General features: G+C 37.9%; 1 protein-coding gene across 1 annotated transcript in view; it reads left to right on the top strand.

The window, feature by feature from the left end:
- Positions 1–446: 446 nt before the first annotated feature.
- The window catches only part of DCLK2 (doublecortin-like kinase 2), a 135,959-nt gene continuing 123,663 nt past the window's right edge, over positions 447–12,742 (top strand). The window contains exons 1-2 of the mRNA XM_009327510.1: positions 447–454; positions 4,989–5,111. Of these exons, the coding sequence (XP_009325785.1) occupies positions 447–454; positions 4,989–5,111 (131 nt within the window). The remainder of the gene's footprint in view (positions 455–4,988; positions 5,112–12,742) is intronic.

The raw sequence follows: 12,742 nt of genomic DNA, 5'->3' as shown, positions 1-12,742 counted from the left end.
TGCAGTATTAGTTAGCTGTGACGCTGAGTGACCATGTACGTTTCTCACTAGCAAGGCAGTTTGTTTACTTTGTGCAACACCAACAGACACTACTTTGCTTAACCGGCCTAGGAGTGGAAATAAGTGATGTTTAACAAGTGAAGGCTTATTCAAACTTCATTTGGAAAAAACAGATGGAATTTGATTTTCTCACAATTACTATGAGCTGAGAATAGCTAAATTGTTGCTATGGAAGTGGAAAGGTACAACGACAAAATAACATAAAAGTCTAACAGTCTTGAGGCTGAAACATAAAAATATGGCTTCACATACAGATTCACCACAAATGGCACATTATAGTAAATCAAAGGAGGATTACACCTAATTATATAATGAGAATAGGTTACTGTAGCTATACAACCGTGTTTGTGTTTTTTCCTGACTCGGTTCCATTCTGCAAGACAACAATGGCGAGGTATGCATGACACAGCATTCATATCCCATGTAAAAGACATGAGACTACTGCTAAATGTACGTAATTACTAACCAGTCAAGTTTTCTCTCAAACTTAACTCCTCATATTATCTCAGTAATGCATCTTTGACACCTTCCAAGCTTTATACCTGGCTTCTTTGTGTCCATTCTTACAGCAGTTATAGGTTATGCTCTCTAACTTAGTCTAGAAAGGGTTTTACTTGCTTCCTTTCAAACATGGGAAGGGGGGGTGGACAGGATTTAAAATAGGAGGTAATTCCATTGGGCATAGTTCAATCTCAAACTATTGTACTCATCCTATAATTTAATTCCCAGTACAGATCCATACACACTGACCCAAAAAGTCTAGCCTCCAGCCCATGGAATTTTGCTACTAACTTCATGGGGATTTTGCCTGAAAGAAATAATAATAAGTTCTTTTACCAGATTGAAAGGCTGAGGTGCAGAGGGCAAAAAAACTCATTGAAAATTCAACAGATGCATCACTTTTAGAGACAATCAAATTAGCCCAGATAACCTCAGTTTGCCCTCCTTTATGACCTAGTTTAATGAAATATTGAGTAAAACTTCACATCAAAATGTCGCAGAAAATACAGACATACTCAATGTTTGGGACTTTAAGGGGGAGAGGCTATGGTGTTATCTTAGAGGATGTATCTTACTGGTACAAAAGGTGAATCTCTTCTTATTTTGACAACTAATTTATTTCAAACTTGCTATTAAGACCTGTTTGGGGATAGAAAGTTATAGCTGGTATCTAAACTGGCTAAACCAGTATTTACATTTTTGCAGTAGTGTACAATGGAATCATTATTAACAGATGAGTCACAGCTTGGAATCCCTTTATCACTTTAAAAATATACATTTTGACTGACATTTCTAAATGCTAACTTCTCTAGCTAATAAGGGAAGCAAAAGAAGTGATTAAGAATGTAACACTAACTTTATGGAAACAGGTTTCTTATTGAAATATCAATTGTTAGCTAAGATTTGCCAAGCACCATGGATCACAATTCCAAGAAGTTCTGAAATATGGACAATAGTCTTGAAAAAACTTATCAAATTCCCAAACTTTGTGTTAATCCAATTTGTTTGTGTGCCTGGGAATTTTTCAGCTGAAAATTATTCTTAAGAACATTTTCTCCTTTGTTTAAAAAAAAAAAGCCAAGCCCCCAAAAAACAAGTGGAAAAAAATAAAAAATCCCTGTTTGATTGTTGGCATTAGAGGAATGGGTCTCCTCATCCACTCCTATTCCCAATCCTCGGCCGAAATTTTCACACTTTATAGCATAATTCAAGTAAGAATATTATTTAATATAATAAAACCTGTGTTAGCTTACATAATATATATTTTTATTCTTATAAATATATTTATGTATAAGAATAAATGTATTCTTATATATATTTTACACATAAATAACAAAATATTTTATCTACATAAATAATACAGATATTATTTAATATTTATTAAATGCTCTGTTTTCATTCATAAGCCTATAATATATTCTATGTAAAACTATGCTTTTGCTCTGTAATTCTATTCATAGTTCTTTTGTAAATATAAAAGTATCTATAACTCTGCTGTTCAGTTCAGCTCTTGGCTCAATAGTATGCTGTGTCCCCCAGACCAGCTCCATGATTTGTTTGAAAGAGTACAAAGATCAGAGAAGGTGGAATGAGGAAAATCAGGATACTAATCTTAAACAACTAGAAAAAAGAAAAAGGATGGGGCTATATGGAACTGCAGAACAACACACTAACATATTAACAGTGCTTTAAAATTGTATTATTTTTTCCTGCTTTAATATTCTGTGTATTTTTAAAAGTTTACTTTAGAAATAAACTCCATGGGGTTCCTGGCAGAGCTGCTCTGCCACAACAGTTTATACCGACCATCTGTGATGTGCCAGAAGCTTCCCGAATGTTCTGCCACCTGACTCAAAATCCTGAAGCTTTTCACATTTTTCTGCCAACTTTCATCCATACTATGTCTGTTTCCAACACTGAAAACCTAAAAAAGCAAAATATATATCTAAAAGATGCACAGGATAGTAAATTCAGCCACAATATCATGGCCAAAAAAAGACCAAAGACTACATTAATCTGCATCTGTGGGCTTTACTCATCGAGGACAGTTGCATACTCTGAAAATAGAGTTGTTAAAGAGCAAGAGGGCTCCTGCCTTTTCTAGGGACACAGAACATACAAAACTCAGTGTCATTTCCTTTTAGCACATAATAATGTCATGCCAGATGTAAGGCCGACTTCTGTTTTTGTAGGTGACCAAAAACTTTTTTTTGTCATCACAGACATTTCCCGTCAATGTTTCAGTTTCTCACATGTAAAGCATAAAGAATATAACTATGCTTTGATAATGTTTGGTCAATTTGCAATAAATGAAGACTGTCTTTTGGAAAATACAGCAGATGATCAAAGGAAGCACAAGAAAAAAAGGACACTAAAATAATTGAACTGTTACGCTCGCCAACAACAGGAAAGGCCATGATTCAGGAAAAGATTCATATTTATGCTGCATGGAAATCGAGTACCAGGGAAACAGATCAGCAGCACGTGCTTAAGCTCAGTTCATGGAAGTGTTTCTGCTGAAGAACAGACTCTTGAAAATGAAGCCCTGTTTACATCGTGAAAGAAGGTAAGACTAATTGCACTGAACGGTGACACTGAAGGATTTAATTAGTACTGAAATAGGGAGCTTGCTAGGGAACATGTAGAAAATAAATATGATGTGGTGTGAAAGAGCCATCAAGAGCTAGTAATGGCATGGAATTATCATGCTGCCAGTATGGATGTGCACATAAGCTTTGCTTTTCCTTCTGATTTAAGCACCTTGAAATGCTGTGTTCCAGTAAACAAGCAAACTGCCTTGTTTGTAAAGATCATCCTGTTTTTCTGAAAAATGTCTGCTCTTCACATAGTCCCAAAATAAAGTCCCTAACAGGTTCAAATCCTCATGGAGTCTGTCTCAGCAGCAATTGATACCCCCATGCAAAAAAGCATGAAAGCCTAGGATGATGTACTAAAGAGCATATAGAAGAGCAGCAGTATAGCAGTGAGAAGCCAGTTTGCTTCTTGATCCATGCAAGCAACTCTGCAATAACTTCCTTTTCAAGAGCTAAGAATAAACCTCTATCAAAGATTTGGTCCAGCTGTTTCTGTACAATTCTATTAAGGTTAGACATGTGCTGAAGTATACATATCTAGATTCAGATTAATTTTTTTCTCATTAAGTTATATTTTAAAGCAGATTATAAAAACACTTTTTGCTAACACAACATTGATGCCACAAAATAGGTAACTATAATTTATCAATATCTTATAAATCCATCTGACGTTTGAGTAGTAGTATCCAACTTGCTCCTATGAATAGCTGGCCAGTAAGCATTCAAAAACCACTTCTGTTTTTAAATCAAGATACTATAAAGTACTGCTCCCTGGCCACTTCCAGCACAGAAAGCTTTTTTTGTAGCCCAAAATGACTTTTTAATTGTGATGTCCCAACACCACCTGTTGAGTCTGCAACTGTCTTCCAGCTGGGCACCCAAGAACAGATAGATTTCTCAGAGCCCCCAGGTAATCCTTTCTTAGACCCTGTCTACTCTTGAGCAACACTAACAACATAATTTAAAGACAAAAAAACAAAAGAAACGGGGGTCATTTCCTAGGCCTTGATGAAATAAGCCTCCTCTTTCAAGTGTGATCAGAAAAGGGCTGCATTGCAGATTTGTTTTGCCATGGTATACCCCAGATCAATGTCTAACCCTAACCAGGATGTTGGGATCCCATGGTTGAAATGCTTATCTGACTAGGTGCTGCAGAAACTTTCCAGACGTGCTTTTCAATCAGCGTGTTTGAACAATACAAAAAACCCCAAATATATATTTCAAGCACCTACTGCTACTGGAGTTTTGGGGGAAAGGGGGGTTGTTGGTGGGTTGTTTGGGGTTTCTTTGCTTTGTCTATCTCAGCTAAAGGATTTTGTCAAATTGCTTGGAATTCATACCTTGTGTAAGCCAAGCTTTTAAAAGTCATTTAGCTGAAATATTCTCAGCATGCATTCTTATACAAGTTTATATAACTACTGAAGCTCCTGTGAAGGAGCTGAGTGTTCAAAAGCCGAAGTCTTTTTCTAACTTTCCTCACATACCCTTTGAACTTTTTTAATGGGTAATGAATTTTCTCAGCTACATGCTTCAGCTGGTTTCCTTGGATTTGTTGCTGATATTAAGAACACCACCAGCTGTCACTTGCTTTACCAGACTCTAGACAATGAGTCAGAAATGTGTTGGCCTTTGCATGTATTATCCAGCTTTTGCCAGTGTAGTGGTCTCAAACCTGCATTGACAATTTCCATGCTACCAGATTGTGTGCCTTAATAATGCACATATGAGCTTCCATACTTTCTACTGAGCCTTTCCCCGTATATTCTCTCTTCTGTTATTATAATCATATTTCTCTTTACCTTTGCTCTTGTAAAATTTACCATGGTCTTTTAGATACCAGGAGTTTGCAAGTTGTTCAACAAAAGCCTATGAGAAGCAGCATGACAACAAGAAAACATTCTGGTTTCAAACCAACACTCGCTGCATGTTCCACAACAGCCAAAATATTTCCAAAAGGTAAGTACGTTCTCCTGCCATTAACAGCATGCTATTCCCTGTGACTATACAAACATGAGTTACCTTTCTCTCATGCACAGCTGGCTGACTGTCTTCTGTCATAAGCAAGAAACCTGCTGCCTCTAGTAACAGATTACTTTACTTTGTCCATGTCAAAAGCTACTACTGATTCTTTTCTCCTCATAAAAATAGCTCGCTCTCCTTCTGGCCTACATGCATCTTTCCCACTGACAATTTTTTTTTTCCCCTTCTGCCCCCGCTCCTCCCCCCCCCAAGAGAGACCCCAAATGTTTACATTTCTTAATTGAATTTGAGTAGAAAGGAAGTCCGAGTGAACTTTGGCTTGTGTTCAACAGTAATTCAGATAACACTAGAAGGAAGTTTGAATTTAAAGGAGAGAAATTAGAAACTCTAGCCACCAAATGTTATTCAGTGGTATGTCAAATGCTTATCAAGATATTATTTATGACATATTTAATTGTTTCTTGTGATTTGAGTAATATGAAAGACTTTAGTAATAACGGATGTTTCATTGTGTTTCATTTTGAAGTGCTGTCTGAAACCCTGAAACATTTAAAGAGGATGCTATAATTAGACTTGGCTGGAAACTTCTTAATTAAACACTTTTCATTTGAAAAACTCTGATTTGTCAGAAGTGCAACTTTTTGCAGAACTGTATGTGTTTTAATGAAACTTTCACGAGAAAAGCTTCTCAAGTCAGAACAGGAGATAACCGGAGATAAACCATGACAAGACTCAGCTCACAGAGGTAAGACGTTGTTCTGCTGTGTCCTGAGACAGTGGCCTAACCAAGAGGCTGTTTCGGTCTGGTTCCCTAGTAAATGATACAGGATAAACTGCCACAGTATTGGACACTAACTGGCAGCTTATCTTTCCTTCTACATCTGATCTTGTCACCTACTTCCTCCATAGCCATCTGTGCATTTACTTACTGTAGAAACTTTGCCACTTTGGCCTTATCAGGTTGTCCTGTTATTGCATTCTCCTTGGCTATGCCAGTTCATTATAATCTGAATTTTGAGTACTTCTGAATCTGTAACATTTCATTCCACCAGGTCACCCTCCACACTGCACCCAAATTAGGGAGAGCTTATTTAGTTGGTTATCTTTCTTTAACTGGTGTTTGTCAGAACCAGTTCAAACTGGTGTTTTCTTCATGTCACTGAATGAAACCAAAGATAAACCCCTCAAATCCTGCATGACTTTAAGAGTTCACAGAGCTATCTTTACAGCCTCATCTGCAATAAGAAATATAGTAAATCAGTCAGTCAGTTAATTAAGACTGAAAAACCACTGTGACCTTTTCAATCTACTTATGAAATTCATAAAGAATTGCTTTCCAGAATGAGTAGGATTGCATGATATAGTGTAATAGACTGAAGCCAAAACTAACAAGATCTTTGAAGGTCTTGAATAGTCTGCTTCCAGTGAAGTCTAGAGTCTCCCAGACTTGTTACCTGGCACACGAGCTATACCATCAGTTCTCATGAACAGATTGTAAAATTTGCAATTTCCTAGGAAAATTTTTGTGCTGCAATCTACCCTGATTTTTTTCTGTTGTCAGGCTGCTCACTTCTCATGCCAGCTGCTCCGCCCACCTGTTCCCCTGTGTATAACTTAATAATCTCCATTTGATATAAACTAGAGCAGACCGAGGAAGTGTAAACTTTCAGTGTAGGATGATAGTACGGGGCGACTCTGGGGGAGTAGAATGTCTGGCAGTATACATACAGCGAGCACAAGATTTTGATCAGCAGTAATGAATAGATTGGTTCAGGGATAATGCTCATTAAGTTGGTTGGTGTTATAGGGATTGATTCTGCAAGGTGCTGTTCATCTTGTAGCCACACAAACATTTTTGAGCAAATGAAATGTTCTTCTCCACTTTCCCATCTTCTAGCATTCCTCAGAAGTCACAGTAAGGATTCTGTATCCAAGCAGGAATTCTAGCTCCTACAGTCAGAGGATGAACAAACTGACAGATGCATCTTCCAGTCTTTGATTTAAAAAAAAAAAAACCAACCCAAAACACACAACCCACACCAAAAAAACACCCTACTCCCACACCACCTTAAATCTCCTATGGAACTTCGAAGTCTCATGTTGAAGTGATGGTGGGGATTTCCTAGAGTTTTAATAACTTGCTATTTCAATCCAATGGTATGAATTCTCTGGTAAAAATAGTGATTTAATGTCAGAGAAAATTGTGATCTTTCTCTCTTCAAACATCAGCTGCTGAAAAGTTAAACACCAAAGGTAGCAGGCAAGCTGCCCAGACTCCCCACCACTAACAGTAGAAAGAGGAGAACTTTCAAATTGTCGTTCATCCCATCTTTCATAAGGTGGCAGGAAACACATTTTAGAGTTCCTTATTTCTCTCCTTTGACTAATGAGGCAACCTAAATTAGCAAGGTGGAGTAAATGCCTAACTTGAGAGTTAAACTTTTAAAGTTGGAGTGTGACACAAAGTCCACCCTAGAAATTTCCTTGTACATACCACCGCATATATGTACAAATATCTGTATAACATTACATAAGAAATGCCAATGTACTTTCATATCGCCATTATAAAGAATCGTCTTTGAAGATCAACTGTAAGTACATTAATTTTCAAGATTATCTTTGAATAATTTATTAATTAAGAAAGTTTTCATAGTTTCTCAATCTGGTGGCAAATTTTTCCCCCCTAGAACCAGGAAATACAGCACTAATTAGTTTTCTAATTTTAGATTTGTATATCTTGTTTTTGATTTCACATTTGTTTAATGGCATTTGTAAGTATTGGTGAGGGGTATAGATACTGAACAAAGGTAGTTTAGCTAAGTAATTTAAACAACTTGTCTGTTTGTTTAATTATATGTTATCAGTCTACAGCCAAACACTTCACCTTATTTAGTCAAGCAGTGCCACTGCCTTTGCTAGATTACTTATGCAAGTAAAATGAGCAGAAGTTGTCTGCCATGACTCTTAATTAGATGGGTAACTCATCACTGAAATCTATGGGGAATCAGAGGTTTAAATCTGGACAACTGAATACTTTCATGCACCTGGGCCTCAGTGGCCGCAGCATGCTGAGCCTGCTCTTCTCTTACTGATTGCAGTGTGAGCCAAGGTTGCTCAACATCTCACATTTCTCTGCCCGGATATGAACTCCATTGAAAGCTGGCAGCAGCTCTAAGGACTAACAGTTGGGAACACAGCTAAGTAAAGAAAGAGGTGCAGAGTCCATTTGGACTACAACAGTGGAAGCAGGAAATGTATCTTGGGGCAAGAAAATAGATCTCAGTTGATATAATCTGGAGCACTTTGGAAGCAGGATACAAAGAGCAGATCAGCAGAAGCTCACTGTGGCACTGTGGACTTAGAAATTACAAATTAAAGCTTATGCTACACAGGCAAAAATAAGGAGCATTTCTGACAGGCGAAACATTACTAACTCTTATTCACCACAGGCTTAAGAGAAATAGTCCAGAGAGCAGTATATTCATACCACTATGAAAATAATAAACTAAGGTTACCAATTAATTTAGAGAAAAGGGATAGGATATTCTTATCCCTTTTGGATAAGATCTGTGATCTGTTAGCACTACAGGTATCCGTATTTCATTTATTGCTTCACTGCATAGAAATATTTTAGCCTGGTTTTCCTAATCATTACGGATTCACCATGTGGGTGCAGGTCCTTCTCTCCCTAAGTTTTCTAGCACTCTGTTGGGTATTTTTCCAAGGAAATCCATACCTCAATTATATTAAGGTACAGCATTTATTTCTCAAAACTGACGACCACTGCTACTGGTTTTCCTCTAAATATCCAATTCTGTATTTTAGGCATTGTTACACAAGGTGGCAGACAGGAGCTCTTTTTTACTATAACGAACCTGAAAGAATTTTTATTTCTGTAACTGTGACAAGATACAGTCCTAAAATCCCAACCACACCCAAACACACAAGCAGCATATTCTAGCTAATTTTACAATACAACACATGATGGGTGCTTCCAAAAGCCTTCACCTATGGTATATTTCCACACTTAAAGACATATATTGACATGGATACGTTTTATGGATTACAGTTCTAAACTACTAACAGCTGTTCTGTGTGGGCCTGATAAATACTTACGCAACTAAAATGAGCAGAAGTTGTCTGCCATGACTCTTAATGGCAGACAATAATTTAATAATTCAAACAAATACACACAAATAAACAAATACAAATTTAAACAAATACACACACAAATAAAATAATTTTATTTGTGTTTAATAATTTAACACACTTTGTTAAATTATTACACTGTTACACTTCGGAAAGAACAAATCCTGCCAACATTTATGTATGTGCTTGACTTTACCACCCTGACTACTCCTGGCATCAAGTATGATGTTCATAAGCTCAAGGCCTAAGATATCATATGCAATAACTTGGAATAGAAATGCCTTCTAAAAAAAATAACTCTTGCCCTAGCTGAAAGCTACTGAGATTTCATTGCAATTACCAGCAGCAGCCTGGTGAATAAACATGAGATGCTCAGGAATTTACTCTGGTCAGGCATCAGGGAGAAGAACAGCATGAAACAAAGGAGGGAGAAATGAGGCAGAAGGGCAGAAGTGATTCTTTATAGCTTCTGAGTGTTGTAATTTATTTTGAAATGTCTGGTTATTCTTAGTGAAAAGTCAGGCAGGCCTAGAAAAGGGCCAAATGTGTATGCTGGGACAGAATTTAGTGCTAGACAGATTTTGGAAGTAAAGCTCTGGAATCACAGTAGCTTTGCCTCTGAATTCTGCACCTGGTTACTACAGAAATGTTTAATATATCTAACAGGAAAAGCAGATCTGTGGCTAAAGGTTTTCTCTTTATTGTTAAGTGTAGTGGAACAGAGGACGAAATAGGATACAGGTGATTAACACATAATCTCATGCTGCTCCATGTTTGATATGACCTAGATTTGGGAAAAGCAGGTATTTACTAAAATGAGTTGTTTAACATCCCAAAGAATATAGGGAAGCTGTGTCATGGAGTGGCTTGGAAATCAGACCAGCTTATGCTATAATTTCTTTTATTACAAAGAAAAATCTTTTTTTTTTTAATAGCGTTGCTGCTTTTCACTGGCTACTTCCGAGCTTTGCACTGCTACTTCTCATCATTAGACCTTGTCTTGTTAAATCATCCTCTCATTTTCTGTCAAATCCCAATTTCCATATGGGATCCATTATTAAATCCCTGCACTAAGTGACAGAATCTGGGGAAGGTATCCAATAAACAACCTCAAATTACTGAGATAATTTTAAATGGTAAGTCATGGACAAGCTAAACCAGCGACTTCTACTACTTCTGCTGAAATTCCTTAAGTTTTTGCATCTGTTAAAAAGGACTCCAGACTGTCACATTCCTTGTACCTGCTTCTAGCAGCAAGTTATTTAATATTTTCTTATATTCAATGTTTCCTACCTATAAACTGCAGAATCTGGGAGCCCTTCCCAGCCATTTAGTCTAGCTGCAGTATCTGTCTGCATCCTGACCCCATGTCAAGACAGGCGTGCACAAACTTTCTGGCTCCTTCCACACTTTTCCCCATACCTTGCTTCCCATGGGAAGAAAAACAGACATGAAGGGTGGAAGAGGATTGTAGTATGCTGTGGCCAAGTCTTCAAGTAGGACAATCATGTGATCAGGTCTCTCAGTGTATCCCAGTGTTTAGACATAGTCTTTATTCATTCAGGTTTAGAGTATGTTGTGGTTTAACTTCAGCCGGCCACTGAGCACCACACAGCTGCTTGCTGACTCCCCACCCCCCGGTGGGACGGGGGAGAGAATCAGAAGAGTAAAAGTGAGAAAACTCATGGGTTGAGATAAAGACAGTTTAATAATTGAAATAATAACAATAATAATAATAATATACAAAGCAAGTGATGCACAATGCAATTGCTCACCACCCGCCGACCGATGCCCAGCCAGTCCCCAAGCAGCAGCCCCCCGGCCAGCTTTCCCCCAGTTTTTGTACTGGGCATGACGTCACATGGTATGGAATGTCCCTTTGGCCAGTTTGGGTCAGCTGTCCTGGCTGTGCCCCCTCCCAGCTTCTTGTGCACCTGCAGCCTTCTCAGTTGGTAGAGCATGGGAAGCTGAGAAGTCCTTGACTAGTGTAAACACTACTTAGCAACAGCTAAACCATCGGTGTGTTATCAACATTGTTCTCACCCTAAATCCAAAACACAGCACTGTACCAGCTACTAGGAAGAAAATTAACTCTATCCCAGCCAAAACCAGGACAGAGTAGTACAGTCACTTTCCCTCACATAAAATGAGAAGCTGTTGGAACTGATCAGAGCCCAGTTCCTTCCTTTTATGAGGGACAGACCCAAGTGATCGGAATAGCACCCTGGAAGATCTGTGATAACAAAATCTTTGAAAGATGGATCACAGGCAGAGTAATTAATGTCACTAGGACTTCCCCCAGTGCTGAGGAAGTTATTCCTCATTGCTAATTTCTACATTAGCCACATTGGAATTGTATTCTAATTTCCACATGTATGTGGGTGAGATGAAAGGAAAACGATTTAGGGACTTAACATGAAGGTGTTGCAACAGTTATCTGGTGGGGCAGCTTGCAAGGGCTAAAGCTACTGCAAGGAACAGCTTGCTTAGCCATGGTCCTAGCTCTGAAGGGACTTGTAAAGTAAAATTGAATCAGCAGTAAAGCTTATCATTTCTAGATGATAAATGACATTTTACACAGGGAGCTGAAGGAGAAGGAATAAAGTGTATCATAATTGCCCACTGCTTGTGGAACTGTTGAACCAGTTTCTGGTGGGGTTTTTTTCTTGCCTTTTTATTTCTCCATTACCATTCAAAGAGGTTTCTAAAAACTACACCACTGCTAGAGCTTTTAACTTCCTGCTGTGAGTTGTGGGCAGCAAGACTGTTGTACTCCTCTATTCTTCTTTGGCAGTGAAGAATGAAGAAAGAGATTGGAGGTTTCTTTCTAAGACACTACAAGAAAAGACAGAAAAGAAGGAATTGCATTGCTACATAAGGCAGTAGAAGACTGCAAATTCTCTTCAAACAATCTTCTGAGACAAGCAATCTTCTGAGACAGTAGGATCACTGAATAAATGATCTTTTCCTTGAAAACTGTTAGGAGAGAGAAGCACAGAGAGAATATTAAAATTCTTAAAGTGTTGATAGATTATGGCATTACCTCAAGGAGAAGATCTCGTTTGGAAGGAGATACACTCTGAGGAATCAAAAGAAAATGAATAATATTGTCAAAACAGCTGCTGAACATAGCAAATGAAAGTCTGCTTCATCTGACCTTTCTGTCTGTACAAACAAAAACGCACACTACACTGGGCTTGAGAGACCTGAAATAAGGATAATTTTCCTGGGCCTTTTTTTCTCTAGATAGTCAAAACAGATTGTGAGCAGGAGTTCAAGAAATTCAAACCTTATCCTAAGACCTAAAAGTTGAGAGAACAAGTAATAGGAATTGACAAATGTTAGTATAAATGCAGAGATCCTAGTATTGCTAAGAATTATTTAGGATTGTACCTAGCATTTTCTAAACTCCTTGCTTTCATACCTGTCATGGTTCTCATTAGGTGCATTAGAAGCCT

The sequence above is a fragment of the Pygoscelis adeliae genome, unplaced genomic scaffold, assembly GCF_000699105.1.
Source record: "Pygoscelis adeliae isolate BGI_AS28 unplaced genomic scaffold, ASM69910v1 Scaffold157, whole genome shotgun sequence".
NCBI classification, from domain to species: Eukaryota; Metazoa; Chordata; class Aves; order Sphenisciformes; family Spheniscidae; genus Pygoscelis; species Pygoscelis adeliae.
This window is presented reverse-complemented; position numbering and strand designations above follow the sequence as displayed.